This window comes from Eumetopias jubatus, unplaced genomic scaffold (assembly GCF_037043125.1).
Source record: "Eumetopias jubatus isolate StellerSeaLion01/CBP00866 unplaced genomic scaffold, mEumJub1_p1.0 scaffold_4, whole genome shotgun sequence".
Classification (NCBI taxonomy): domain Eukaryota; kingdom Metazoa; phylum Chordata; class Mammalia; order Carnivora; family Otariidae; genus Eumetopias; species Eumetopias jubatus.
In genome coordinates, this window is record NW_028274810.1 from 111065897 (window position 1) to 111081285 (window position 15389).

General features: G+C 52.0%; 1 protein-coding gene across 4 annotated transcripts in view; it reads left to right on the forward strand.

Moving 5' to 3' along the window:
• Window positions 1–15389, forward strand: part of TRAPPC9 (trafficking protein particle complex subunit 9) — a 541110-nt gene that overhangs the window by 135389 nt on the left and 390332 nt on the right. For all 4 annotated transcript variants that reach the window (XM_088022741.1, XM_088022742.1, XM_088022743.1 and 1 more), the window contains one exon: window positions 9810–9962. In XM_088022741.1, coding sequence (XP_087878867.1) covers window positions 9810–9962 — 153 coding nt within the window. The remainder of the gene's footprint in view (window positions 1–9809; window positions 9963–15389) is intronic.

Sequence of the window (15389 nt, forward strand, 5' to 3'; positions counted from 1 at the left end):
GTTTGAATGTGTCACTCTTAAGCCACAGAACTTAAAGAAAAATAAGCAGTGAAAAATGTTTCTCAGTATACCACAGGCTTGGGAATTGTTACATTCTGAACAAAGTCCTGAAGCAGGACTTGGAACCTATTTACTGACTCCTTTTTTGTGGGTGGGGGCATAGATTGGGGTGCAGGGTTCAAGTGCATCTTGAGCTGTGCTGTTGCTTGCCTGTGTGTTCCGTGGAACCAGCCCAAGTCCTCTGGTTCCTGTGTCATTTTCCTCCCCTTCCTTCTTGCTCTGGCCACTTAGCTCTGTCCGAGCAGAGTATGCAGCACGGGCTCTCCAGCCAGTGAGAGGCACAATGGGGTTTGGAGTCTGACAGCTTTGGCTTCCAGCCCCAGCTCCGGTACTTATCGGTGACACAACTAGTCCTGAGCAAGCCGTGTGACTCCTTGAGGATGAGAGTTCCAGTGCGGGCTCTCCCCGGGACCCTTCCTGTCTCCGGTGGTCATTCGAGAACAAACAGGAATGCCTCTGGAGCACCCGGCACAGTGCCTGGCACGTGGTCGCTGGTGAGAAACAGCTCAGTTCCCTTCCCTTTATGTGGGGGAATGAGCCAGGGCTTCTCCTCCCCATTTTCCACGTCTTCTGCCCGGCCCTGGGAAACCAGGGCATCAGAGTTGTTTCTGAGTTGCTTTTGTTATGCTATTTATATATATATATTTTTTGAAAATATGGCAATATAGGGCAAAATTAAAAAAAAATTCTTGTAGAAAACTGGTTTATTACTTGTTAGCATTGTGAAAGCATGGAGTGTCTTGGGGAGTGGGAAAAAGGACTCAGTTTCTCAATATATCCCTCCATTGTCATGCCAGGTCCCACTTGCATGCTTGGGCATGGACACAGGTCCAGGGGAGCTGGGAGCAGGCTGCTGTGGGCTGCAGCAGGTTGGGGGGCCAGGAGGACACCCCCAGGATCAGGCCGTCCTCAGAAGTAGACATAGCTGTTGTGATTCCCATTACAGTCTTTGGCACCAAACACATATCCTGGCTTTGCCACTTACTGGTGGCATGACTTGGACGTGCTTATCACTTCTGTGGCAGTCGGATTCTGCGACCCTGGGAGAGGACTGTGTGGTCCTTCCGGGCATTGGGATATGCGTGCCTTGCGTCACGAGGGGTCAGCGCGCAGCAGGTCTTCCTGTCACCTGTCGTCATTGTCTTGACGCCGCCTTCACTGTTATCTTATAAAAGTGTCTGTTCTGGGGCACCTGGGTGGCTCAGTCGTTAAGCGTCTGCCTTCGACTCAGGTCATGATCCCAGGGTCCTGGGATCGAGCCCCGCATCGGGCTCCCTGCTCCGCGGGAAGCCTGCCTCTCCCTCTCCCGCTCCCCCTGCTTGTGTTCCCTCTCTCGCTGTGTCTTTCTCTGTCAAATAAATAAATAAAATCTTTAAAAAAAAGTGTCTGTTCTTCTCTCACTTTTACTAAATGTCTTTTTACATAGCTTTCTTATACTGTTTCTTAGCCCAGCATTTGGAGAAACCTCCCATCTGGCTTGCTGCCTGCTTTCTTTCTTCCCGCCACTGTGCTTGGGAGCAGGACAGCAGTGACCCCTGTCCTCATGGGGTTGGTGTGGGCGGAGGCCGGATGGTAGCACGTGTACTGTGGGCCACGAAGCAGCGGGAAGGTCCTCTCTCAGTTCCTCTTCGCATTTGTCCCTATGCCAGTTGTCCGTCCTTTGGCCCAGGTCTTCAACAAGCCTTTCCTGAGCACCGCCTACACGGTGGCCATTGTGTGGGGCACTGGGACACCCAGGAATCAGCTCCAAGTCCCTGTCCTCTGGGGTGTGGAGTGTGCTTCCACAGTCTTTGCCCCCAGCTACCTGTGGCCACAGTTGGATGTAGTCATAGCTTTGCTAACTCTCAGGTGTCCTGTGTGCCGCTCAATCCCGTCCGTCATTCACGTGCCGGTCCCCACACCACCTCCTGAAAGCTTTCCTGACCCCCTTAGATGGAGTCATGCCGCTCCTACTGTATGTGGCCTTGCTTATACTCTGTTACAGTAACAGTCACTTCACTTGGCTTTGTGTTACTCAACAGTCAGGGATTTATATCACATTTCTATACACTCATCATGCCAGGCCCATGAATAATCCATGAATCCTGTCCTGAAGGAGCTCACGATTCAGTGCGGGGAGTCAGGCATGTTCTCGGAACGGGATTAAGTTCGGACTGCACATCTCGTATGATTTCTGCCACCTGTGAGTAGCCACAGTGAGTGGATCGACTGCTGCACTCCTAGGAAGACGTTGGGATTCATGAATGTGTAGAACTCATCCAGCTCTGTGTCCCTGGTGTACATGACTGCAGTGGCCTTCTCGAACAGTTGGCGTTTTGCACAGTTGTGGGGTCACGATGGAGAAGTTTACAAACCCTGTTCATTGGAAGACCAAGTGGAATGTCTTTTAATCACTACTGTAACACCTGATATGTTCAGCTCACTGGGAGCATGGGTGAGAAGTAAGCAAGCAGGACGGAGAGGACAGAGGAAGTTAGGGTGTCTGGCCCTGCCGTGTGGGAACTTTTTTTTTTTTTTAAGATTTTATTTATTTGAGAGACAGGGAGAGCACGAACGGCGGTGGGGGAGGAGCAGAGGAAGAAGGAGAAGCAGGCTCTCCGCTGAGCAGGGAGCCCGACCCGGGCTCAATCCCAGGACCCTGAGATCGTGACCTGAGCCAAAGGCAGACACTTAACCGACTGAGCCCCCCAGGCGCCCCAGTATGGGAACCTTTGTTGTTTGGGGCCTGTGCTGTTCCAGTCTGCCAGCATGTGCTCTGATGTCCACCTCCGTGGGGCTTGGGCTTCCCCAGGAGGTACAGACGTCCAGGAATGCTGATGCAAACAGTTGAAATGAGGAAGAGGGGTGCCCGGGTGGCTCGGTCGGTTGAGCACCCAACTCTTAATTTCGGCTCAGGTCGTGATCTCGGGGTCGTGAGATCGAGCCTTGCACTGGGCTCTGCACTGGCTCCTTCACAGGCTTGTTGTCAGGGTTAGACCAGGCAACATCTTGGGGTAGGTGGACTCCTGGCTCCCCCCGCTCCTGTGTGGCCCTGGGCAGCTGGCTGAGAGGGGACGGTCGCCGGATGTGGATTCAATGACACGGTGCACGTGAAGATCCTCTCACGGTGCCTGCCTCGTGGAAGTGCTCCACACACGTCAGCCGCCCCGTGGTTGCTGTGTGGGTGACGGCCCCTAGCTCGCACCAGATGTTTGTTTCCTGCCCTGCCCTCCTTCGGGGATGTGTCTGTGGGTGCCCGCCACAGCCCAGCTGAGATCCCAGGTGATGGTGTCTCTAATTCTGCATCTCCCTTACAACCTGCTGCCTCTGGACATCTGTGACACATCCAGGCTTTCGTGCTCTGCAGCCAGGGCTGCGGGGAGCCCCGAGGACATCTCATAGCTCATTTGAGCACAGTTGATCTCTCAGTTGCAACACTTTTGAGAAATGGAAAGTCCTCCAAACAGCCAAGAATAGTGCTGTAATTATAGGTTTTAGTTTCGTTTCTGCCCCCTTCCCCTGGTGATGAATTCCTGCTACACTGGACTGATGGCCGAGAGCATTCGTTCTTTTCTACAACTCTGGGGCCTCAGTAGGTGCACTTCCTAGTTCCAGATCCTAGCACAGCGAGTCCTATCTTAGTTATATGCTGCCCCAATTTGGGTAGTGCATTAGCTCAGCAGTTTTGAACCTGTTCTGTATGTGATGGCATTATAAACTTGTAAGAAATTTTCAGACTGAGGGGCACCTGGGTGGCTCAGTTGTTAAGCATCTGCCTTCGGCTCAGGTCATGATCCCAGGGTCCTGGGATTGAGCCCCGCATCAGGCTCCCTGCTCAGCAGGAAGCCTGCTTCTCCCTCTCCTGCTCCCCCTGCTTGTGCTCCCTCTCTTGCTCTCTCTCTCTCTGTCAAATAAATAAATGCAATCTTTAAAAAAAAAAAAAGGAAGAACATTGTCTGTCACCTGGTCTGAGCTTTTGGGGGGCTTCTCCTCTGCCCTCCATCCTTATTCCTTCCTAAAATCAGAGATCTTCCACCCAGGCATGTGTAGTTTTATAGGCAGGGAGCACTTCTTCTTCTTCTTCTTCTTTTTTTTTTTAAAGATTTTATTTACTTATTTGAGAGAGAGTGAGAGACAGAGAACAAGCAGGGGGAGGGGGACAGGGAGAAGCAGACTACCAGCTGAGCAGGGAGCCTGATTCGGGGCTCGATCCCAGGACCCTGAGATCATGACCTGAGCCGAAAGCAGATGCCTCACTGACTGAGCCACCCAGGTGCCCCACAGGGAGCCTTTCTTATTTACCTCTTTTCCCCAGAACGGAGCAGTGTGCCTGCCCTGGGGACATTCAGTGGCTGTGCGGTGAGTGGTCACTGGGTGAATGGAAGGGGCAAGGTGAACAGCATGGCGCTCTGTGGTTTCCCCAGGCCGCCTTTGTGTGCCAGGCCACTGTGCCGAGGCCGCCATGCCTATTGTATCTTGGTGCCAACTCGACAGTTGTCTCCACCCACTGACGAGGCGTCCTGGGACGACGGAGGAGAGCTGTCAGGGGCGGTGTCAGATTCCTGTTTGATCCCAAAGCTCACCATTTGGCTATTACTTTTGATTTCCTGCCATGTCTTTTCAAGGTCCTCTATCCCATCACCTTAGTGATGTTTTCATTGTAAGTACTCTGCAGTCTGGTTGGGAAGTTGGGTAGGTTAATGTTCCAGATGAGCAGCGAGAGGCAGAACATTTAGTGCAAAGAGCCTGCTGTTTGCCGGTCCTGGCCCTGACCTTGGTTCTTTTACCTCTAGCTGTTTGACTAGGGGTAAGTTGTTTAAACTCTCTGAGCTTTAGTTGCCTCTTTTATAACATGAGAATAATATAGCTGCAGTCTGAAGTTAGAAGATAGTACTTAATAGATGGTTGTATCAATTATTGTTTTTATAAAGAACTCCAGGGGAGGAATCTGTCTTGTTCCCTGGACCTCCCCCTTGCTGCCCCACAGAGCCCGTCAGCATGGGGAGTGGAAAGCAGAGACAGACCTTCCCTTAGTAACTTGGACCAGCTTCTCCTAAGCCTGGTCTGTTCTTCCTGGGCACCTGTGCGGTTTGCACAGTGCAGCAGAGCTAATCCGCTGCTTCGGAGAAGTTGATCCAGCCGGTGGATTGAGTCTGGGGGCTCAGGGACACACGTGCCCCAAGTGATTGCTGTCCTTGTCATCAATCCACATTATTGTTGGGCCCTGTTAGAGGGCACCGGAAAAAGCAGCTGCATTGGCTTAGAACCCCACCTCACTCTCCTGGGGGGGCGTCGGTGCTCAGCACGCTCAGTCCTGTCTGTGGGCTCGCAGGCCAGGTTCACGGGGCTTCTCCCCATGTTACACTGGGGTGGCAGGGGGCTGGGGCAGATTTAGACACCACACTGAGAGGTTAGCGTGTGCGCATGTGTATTATGTTTATGAAAGTGTGTATATTACCTCATTGTGGAAAATTCAAAAATGGAAGCAATTTGAAATTACCTGTGATCCCACTACTCAGAGAGGACCAACATTAACTTATTGGTATGCTATACCTATATTTTTTTTCCATGTGAACATTTTTATGCAGTGAAATCCTAGTGTACATTCAATCTGGTAATCTGCTTTTTTCATGTCACTTTTTCCCCATCTGTTCTAAGTCTAAATCTGAAACGTCTTGGAATACATGCGTCCGTTCCACGTTGAACGCTTCCTGAGTGCCCCCCACGTGGCCAGCACTGTTCCTCGTTGAGTGGGAAGGACGCTGATGGCAGCCAGCACTGCTGCACGCTTCCTGAGTGCCAAGTACAGGCCTGGAGCCTCCACGCGACTTACCTGCTCCGAGTGCAGCCCCGTGGAGGGGAGCTAGGCTTGTTCAGCAGGAATCGCTAACATGAGTTGGGGGCCAGACCTTGTTCTGATTGTTTTACTTTCATTAGCTCCTTTCTTCTCCGTGACAACCCATTTTATAGATGAGCACACTGAGGCACGTGGAAGTTTGGTGACTTATCTAGGGATGCCCAACTAGAGCTAGGAGTCGAACCCAGGCAGTTTTCTCCTAAACCGGGCATTCTTAACCAGCATGGTGCCCTGCCTCTCCAGGAAGTGGTGAGCTTCAAAGGCAAGGTCTGGCCCCTGTCTTGCAGTTGGTGGAAGAGTGAGCTGCTTGACACAGGCTGTGATGTTCTAACAGAGGTGGGCACTTCAGAGCCCAGAAGAGCCACGTGGGATGGGAAAGGCATCACAGCAAAGAAGCTTCAGGGTTGGGTTGTGAAGGATGAGTCAGAATCCACCATGTAGGAAAGTGGGCTGGGAGATCTCGGCGGGGAAGCAGTGTGTGTTGATGGGTAACTGGGGCTCAGAGGGTGAGGCCAGATGGCTCCAGACACTTCAGTGCTGTCGGGGCCCATCCTCTGGTTCAGTGGGAATGCACCCCAGAGCCCTAACCTGGTTCCTGCCCATGCGGGAGAAACCTGTGTCTGAAACATAGGCCTGCTGGAATCTTTGGGAGGGGCCTTTACAGGGCCTCAGGGTCCTACCCGGTGTTGGCACTTTATACCGAAGTTGGCTAGTCCTGCTAGAGAGGATGGCTAGGCTGGTTAAAGAAGTTAGCATGTGCTTCAGTACCCTGGGGGCTTTGGGACCTGGCCTTCCAGCAGGGAGGGCCCAAGTGATGTTCTCCCTGGTGTCCCATAGCCTGGCATCTCGTACCCCCTTCCATTCTGAAATAATGCACTGGAGTGGAAAACGGAGGTAAAGAACAGAGTAAGTAGGTTAACGTGTATTTATAGACTGTGAATTACTGGGTTCTTGAGAGGATTTTGGTCCTTTCACTTGTTTGGGAGCCAAGGCGCTTGCTTCCGTTGTGGAGTCGGGCTGGTGCAGCCCGGGAACACAGGCGGCGGGCAGTGTGACTTCCGGGGCTCCCGCTCAGGCCACAGGTCAGGTCAGCTTGTGACGCTGAATCAGTGTTTTCCAGAGGAGGCTGCTGCTCGTGCTCACAGGTGGAAGAATGCTCAGCGCCCACGGAGTCTGTGCAGAAGATGGTAGGAAGGTGAAGGCAGGGCCAGCGCCGGCATCCCTGCAGTGGCTATGCTGGCACGTATGGGGCAGGTCCAGGGTCACTCAAACAGGTTCCCACTTCCTGTCTCTCTCTCTCTTTTTAAAGATTTTATTTATTGATTTATTTTAGAGAGAGCGAGAGCGAGCGAGTGCATGTACAGAGAGGGGGAGGGCAGAGGGAGAGGAAAAAGCAGACTCCACGCTGAGTGCAGAACCCGAGGCGGGTCTCAATCCCACGACCCTGAGATCATGACCTGAGCTGAAACCAAGAGTCGATGCTTAACCGACTGCGCCCCCAGGCGCCCCTCCTACTCCATCTTTTTAACCTGCCTGGCTTCTCCCCACCTTCCCAGCCATGTCTCAATAGCAGTCTCTCCAAAGGCGTTGCATCTTTGGCTGCGGGCAGGTCCCCCACTGTCCCTGTCTGTGGTGACTCTGCCCCATGTGGTCGTCAGTCTTATGTCCCAGGAGCCAGCAGGTCCCACGATCATCATCCCTTTCCCCACTACCCATCTTTCCCTCGGTCATTCTGAATTAATGTGGTAACGTGCATTTACGGAGCCTCTGCTTACCTGTGAACTAGTGGGATTGGGGATGCTGTGGTGTAGCTGGTACTTACTGAGCGCCTGTTGTATGCCACGTCTTGTACTTACTAGCTAAATGACCTTGATCGAGTACCTTCACCTTCTTGGTTTCCTGTGGGGATGAGAGCCACTAGTCTGCTGGGTTGTGGTGGTGATCGAGTGAGATCATCTGCTTGTGGAAAGGGTCTGGCCTATTCGAGGTGTGCAGTGAGTATCTGAGTCAACAGAGGGACATGGCATGGCTTCTAAGCACCTTGCGTTGACACTGCCCCATCTGTTCCTGCTTGTTCGCACCCGTCTCCGAGGGGCCACGGAGAATAAGTGTGGTCTGGGAGGTGTGCTATGGCCAGAGCGCAGCAGCTGGTTCTGGAGGGACTGTGCCTGGACCACGGACACTGTGTGGACCGTGTTCACAGCATGGGTCGACCTGTGTTCTTCAGTATGGGCCGGGGTCAAGCACTCCATCTTCCACTGGATTCTTCTGTGGGGGTCCCGAGAGCAGGACTTCATGTTTGCCTCTGCCTTGAGCTGTCTCCTTGTGGGAAGTGGATGAGTACAGTGGCCCCGGAACTGTTGGCATGCTCTGGTTTTTGACCAGGGACAAGTGACTTAATCTCTCGAAGCCTTGGCTGCCTTATTCTGACAGAGGACATTTAGCACCGAGCACTGGTTCCCAGAAAGGTAAGTAAGCCAGAGATGGAAGCAGTAGCAAGTTGGGGACTGACGGGTCTGCGGGAGGAGGGGAAGTAGCAGAGCCAGGGAGCTGGGCCCTGAGCGGGGAACCACAGCAGGGCCTTCTTGGTGGAAGGAGGGGCCTGTTTGAATGCTCTCCTATCCCCTGGTTGGCAAGCAGAGGGTCTCGCCTTAGGGTGATGGGGATGGCCCAGCACGTGACCCTCGGCCTCTTGACAGCGATAACAGCAGTTTACTCGTCACGCGTAGAGCCCGGGGGAGGAGGACACCACGGGCACACAGGGCCACGTGGGGGTGACCCTCAGGAACAGAGGGAAGCCAGGGGCTGCGGGAGGCAGGCTCTGTAGTCACAAGGGGGTGGGTGCCCCTGGTTCCTGTGGGAGGCTGTCATTGACTTGCTTGAATCAGTCCATGGCTGGCTGGGAACTGAAACCCGCCCGTGGGGGGTCAGCAGGGACTGCTCCTGGGAGGAGCATTGTTTGGGGGGGGGTGGGGAGGGTGCTGGGGGAACAGGAGCATTCATGGATGCAGGGTGGGGGCTGGACTCGTGGTGAGGCTGGTCCAGGCTCTCCTGGTTCCACGAGATGCTGAGGCAGCACTTGACGTTAGGCCTTGATTTCAGGCCTGAAGCAGGGCTTGTCTGGCAGGTGTGGGAGCCATGAAGGTGACACAGCTGCTTCTGAACAGCACAAATGGGGCCTCCCCGCCCTGCCTCCTTCCCGTCTCCCTTCCTCCCCCTCAGTGCATTAGCGCCTTTAGTTGTTACGGCACTTCACAGACACTGCTGTCCTGTGGCGTGGGAGTTGTCACCCCATTTCTACACGGAGACACCTTGGCTTAAAGGCATCATTACCCTCCGTCTGCTCCACTTAGAGACGAAAAGGCATCAGACCCAAGGCCATCTGGCTCTGACACGCAGGATCTCTCCGAGAAGGAGGCGGATTTGCTGGACAGTACAGAAGCCCCCTCTGCAGGCTCCGCAGGTCCCGGGCGCAGCACCCAGTCTTGGGCTGTTGATTTTGAATCCTTGTTTCCTGAAGAGGGTCTCTCCTACTCACTGTGCTTCTCCCACTTGACGTGGATCTGTTTCTCCTGAAGGTGACATGACCTAGACAGTCCTTGTTGTGCAGAAATTCTGTTTAGGTCCGATTCCATTTATAAGAGCAAAGGATGCATTGATTTTGTTGGCGAGAGGAAGCTGAGCAGTAGGAGCGGGGATGCTCTGGCACCCCGTGCCTTGCACACGGGCACGGGTCATTGCCTTGCAATACCCACGAGTCTGGGATTTTCTTGGTACTTTGATCTATCACATTTTAAATGGTTTGCCTTTTCCTTTGCTTTTGGGGCTGCATCAGGATTTTTCCAGGGGGATTGGTAAGTCACATACTGCCTCAGTTCCGCCGTCCTTATCACCACTGTCATTGTCATTGTAGAAAAACTGTACGGCGACTTCTTGAGCTGGAACCTGGAAGAAACCCTTGCCCAGTTTCCTCTGCAGCCGGGGAAGGTGGCCACTTTCGTGGTCAACATCAAGGTGAAGTTGGATTTCTCGTGCCAGGAGAACCTCCTCCAAGACCTCAGTGACGGTAAGCCCCCCTTCCCCCCGGTCTTAATCAGCAGGTCATGGCTCTTTGGTGCCTGCTGCTTGCTCATCGTTACTTGCTTGCCATCCATTAGCTCGAACTGACTGAGGCTTCTCCTGGGCACTTAGTTCGCCCACTGGGTTCCTCTATAGATCTGAAAGCAATAAAGGTGCTTCCTTGTTAAATCATTTCTTAATTCACGCTTTTTACTATTTTGTGCTCATTTGCCAGGAGGTCATCTTAAATTGGTGGAATTACTGCATTTTTTCAAGTATAACTGCTGTGATCTAATTAGCTATGGTGATGAAGTTCTCCAGAGACTGGTGGTTTCTGCAAGGAGGTGGCGTCTGGAGAAAATGGGCATTTATACTCGTTGTAGCATTAGGACTAGCTGATTAGGAGTAAGATTTACTGGATTAATTGTGTCAGATTACGAATGGGTGTATGCATTCATACGTTCATTTGGAGGCACTGTGGGGTGTATTAGTTAGTTCAGGCTGTCATAACAAGATCCACAGACTGTGTCCACTTGACAGAAACTGATTTCCTGCAGTTCCGAAGGCTAAAGTCTGAGACCAGGGTGCTGGCATGTTCCTATGAGGACAACAACCCTGTTGGATTAGGGCCCCTCCCTTATGACCTCACTTAACCTTTATCACCTCCTGATAGGCCCTGTCTTCACATACAGGCACGTTTGGGGTTTGGGCTTCAACACAGGAATTTGGGGGGCCACAAGCATTGAGTTGAAGGGTATGGTTTGAGGCAGTCAGCAGATTCTGTCGTTAGAACTAACTAACTACGTAAGTTTGGGTGAGCGACTTTGACTTCTCTTCGTCTCCTAGTTTATGAAATGATGATGAGCATCTCTAGGGTTGTTGTGAGGATTTGCACTCCACCTGCAGCCTGGTGAAGGTTCAACAAATGTTAGTTATGTTATGTTCCCCCATCACTCATCCTCCGTGGCATATGACATGACATTTAACTGTCTCGTATTATGAAACAAGCACTGGACTGGGCTCTTGGACCACAGGATGAGTAACGAGGAAGGGTCTGTCTCCTGAAGGACAATAATGATGATAGCAGCTAATATTTAAGAGGTTTACATGAATCAACTCACTTAATCCTCGCAGCAACCATATGAAATAGGTGCTATTAATGTCTCCACTTTACAAATGAGGACATTAAGGCCTAGAGAGGTTGAGTAATTTTTCAAAGGTCACACAGTTAGGAAGTGGCAGAACTGGGTTATGAATCCAGGCAGCCTGACTCCAGAGCCTGTCCTTGTAACTCTTCTGTAGCCCAGGGGTCAGCCGGACAAATAAGTACGGGATTAGAGCGCCCCGAGACGCAGGGACATGATGAGATGTAGCTCACTTTATCTGGTGGGGTCCTGTAGGGGCTCCCAAAGTTGATGTGTGACTTGGGCCTGAACTGGGAAGCTTCCTTGATGAAGAAAAAGCGTGGGCTTCCCAGGCCTTGCAAGAAATCCACTGGTACAGAGGCCCGGAGGCCTGTCAGTTTTGAAGTGGGTTTTACCTCCAGGGATGAGATGTCTGTCTCTCTCTGGGAATGGGACTCTGTTTCCCAGCCAGTCTCTCAGCCGTACGTGGGTGCTCAGGAATGATGCTGTCCCATTGAACTCGAGCGACAAAGCTTAGTCATGGTTTCCTGTTCCTGTGACGGGGACTGTCTTCTTCCCTCTTGTGCCCCTGAGGCATCTCCGGCCACACTGGCCACCTTGTCCCCAGAGCGTGCCCAGCTGTCCTGCCTGAGGGCCTCACCCGAATCGCTCTCTCCCACAATCAGCACACCCACACCTCACTGTTCAGACGGCAGTTTGGAAGTCTCTGCTGTGGAGAGGCGGCCCCCAGCACATCAGCTGGACCAGCACCCCATCCCTCGTCATTCTTGTCAAAGCACCTGCGTTCTTAACTGCACTTTTTCCTGGAAGTGTCATGTTGGTTTTTCCTGTCCATCTGCCTCCATCCTCTAGATGAGAGGTTTTGGGGAACAAGGACCCCATGTGTCCTATTCAGCCTGTATTCACAGTATCTAGGCCACAACGGAGAAAGAGCCTTTGCACATTTGTGGTCAGGATGAGTGAGTGAGTGCCTCTTCCCCATCTCCTTTCCTTAGTAAGCGGGCTCCACGTTGAACGTCATTACCTCTCAGGGCCCCACCTTGGAGCACTGTCATCCTGGGTGTTAAGGCTTCAACGTAGGAATTCGGGGAGGACACAGTCCATAACACTCGTCATGAAATTTGCTCTCCTGTGTGCTCTCTAGTGTTTAACCGTAACGAGCTTCCTTGTATAATAATAATATTTGATTAACATTTTGTTGGGTATATTATTAACAAAGGTAGAAAAGCAAATTTACTGTTGGACACATTAGAAACTGTGAAAATGTCAAGTGGATTTAACATTATACCAGGGCTTAAAGAATATTAGATAAGATGGATTTTTTTTCTGTTTGTAAACTGCTTGATACCACCAGACTACGTTTTTCTGCAAGTAGAGGGTTACGGGCAGAGGTTCTGACTTTTCTTTTTCCCAGGAAGGGAGTTTGGCAGAATAAATGGTGCCTCACAGCTGTCCAGGGAGTGCTTGATTAGCTCTCATCCCAGGGGCATGTCTGGGCTAGTAGACTTCCAGCCAAGCTACCTGGCTGTGAGGAGTCAAGGACCAAGGACGGGGTGCTGAGTTGGCTACCTGCCAAAGGTGGTGGCGCGCTCTCCCTGAGAGACACGACAGGAGGCCTGCAGGGGGAACCGTACCCTTCTTCCTTGTGGTGGCTCTGTGAGTTCATGTGCTCAGGCAGACAGGCTTTGTTAGGTTACTGTGTTTCTGCCTTTTGTTATAGAGCTCTGGAGTATTGCCTTTGCCCTTCCATGCTGAAAGTAAAACTGTAGTCCGAGATTCATAGCCTGGGAATACCTTCTTCTATCCTTTAAAATAAAACCAGATCAAAGGGAGCTAGGATCATGATCGCTAAGTGGTTTGTAAATATAAGACTGGCCTAATTTCCCGTCAGTTAGCTACAGCACACGTGTGAAATAGAACATGGTGGTTACTAACCAGATGCCCTCTTTACTGAGGATGGTTGTTTCCACAGCATATTGTAGGATTTGAGGCACAGAATCTTAATGTCCACAACCAGGGCAAGTCTTATAGAGGAGAAAAGGTGGGCACCAAGGCCCACAAAAGACCTTCCAGGGTCTGGTGAGTGGATGATGCATTGTATGTGTAGTTTAGGCTAAGGAGTCAAGAATTTAAGAAACAAAACAAACAAGAAAACAAAAACTCCCCCAGACTCTCAGATACAGAGAACACACTGGTGGTTGCCTGAGCAAAGGTGGCCGGGGGGCCGGGTGAAGTAGGCAAAGGGGAGCAAAAGAGTGCACTGACCTGGACCAGCACCGGCTGGTGGATGGAAGTGTTGAGTCGCCGTGTTGCACGGCAGAGCTGACATTACACCGTGGGCTGACTACATTGGCCTAACACCAGGGAGGCCGTGTGTAGCCCTGCCTGGAGTCAGCTGTGACTGACTCCTCATCTTGTCCTGGATTTAATAAAAAGACTCGAAGGACATTTTTGGGACCTCAGCGTTCTGGATGGGGCACGGGAGCAAGGACCTTCCTTGGCAGCCACCCTGCACAGCTGAGGAAGTGAGGGGCGGGCTCACACACTCTCGAGTCCCTGAGGGAGAAACCCCAGGCTCTTGGCGTTGAGCTGTGCCGAGGGGTGGGAGGGGCGGCACGGCCCTCCTCAGCATGTCCACTTGCGGAGTTTTTTGCTTCTGTGGTATGCAGGCTCTTCTCCTGGAAGAGAGAAGAGCTTCTTCTGGACTCCTGGACCTCCACAGAGGCTCTCTCGTTTGTGGGTGATTGTCTAAGTCAGTGTGCTTTGGGGGAAGATGGTAGAAAACTCTTACTCCTCTATGATGACGATGCCACTCTCTGCAAAAGTAGTTTTGAACTGCTTTTAATAATTCTTTTGACTGAGATAATATTGGTATTGGTATTCGGAAACTATGTATTGATGTGGAATAAAGTGAGTAGTTAATTTGGTGACAATCTGATTCTAGCATCTGGTCTTGAACTAGGATTCTCGTATGGAAGAAAGGAGGTAATAGATGTAAGAGAATAGAGATTAAGTAAAAACCTTGTAGTCCAGGCCTTGAATAAAAGTAACAGCATGAGAGGGCGCCTGGGTGGCTCAGACAGTTAAGCGTCTGCCTTTGGCTCAGGTCACCATCCAGGGTCCCGGGATCGAGCCCCACGTCGGGCTCCCTGCTCCACGGGGAGTCCGCTTCTCCCTCTGCTTCTACCCCTGTGCTTGTGCACAAGCACATGCACTGTCTCTCTCTGTGTCTCTCAAATAAATAAGATCTTAAAAAAAATGAAATTATGAGGTAATTTAAAAATAAGTCCACCTATCTGTCTGCCCTGTTTGCGGCCAAGGCCTGGAAACTGACCATCTCCCAGAGCAGGGAGCTTTCCGAATCCCCACGTCATGGTCGGGAAGCGCTCTTCCTGACTCAGAGAAGCCAGGGCTCCTTGGAGTGGGCCCGGTCCTGGTCTGGAGCGGGAAGTGTAGTCGGACGATCTTGACACATGGTGTGAGACCTCTAGCAAGGACGCTGTCAGAGTGAACTGAGGTGGTGTCAGGCAGACCGACCGAAGGTGCTGCCGCTGACAGTTTGAGGATCACCAAGGGTGACAGCCATTTCAGTCCTGTGCTCTTCATGCTGCTAGAATCTTCCACCTTTGCACGTGACAGGGAACCAGTTCATTATTTTGAACATGATAAGTAATGGGTGTTTATTCTGCTTTTCCATGCATGTGTACTGTTGGACCCCCCTCAGCAGTGGATGAGGGGGTTTCTCTTTACCCAGGTGCTCGAGCTAACGGTTGAGGAGGGATGATGGAATTGGAATACCATCATTTTGCGGTCCCTGATAGATGAGTGGACCAAAACTGTGAGCATCCACCTAACAGAGGAAGAGACCACCAGCCATTACGTTCCTCCTTGGGGGGAGAACACACACCTCCCGAACATCGCACCTGACACCCATCAGTGCTTTGGATCCAGCTACCGATTTGCAGGGACTCGGACGACAGAAAAACTTGTTAACCAGCACCAGTCCAGACTCGGGCCACCTCTGCAGCCCAGCCACCTGCTTTCTTCAAGGGGAAAGTGTAAGGGGAAACCGGGGTGGAGTCAGGGACAGCTGCACAGGAGGGTGAAGGTGTCAGTACCACTCAAGGACACACTTAAAAATGATTCAAATAGGGGCTCCTGGGTGGCTCAGTCGTTCAGCGTCTGCCTTCGGCTCAGGTCATGGTCCCGGGGTCCTGGGATCGAGCCCCGCATCGGGCTCCCTGCTCCACGGGAAGCCTGCTTCTCCCTCTCCCACTCCCCCTGCTTGT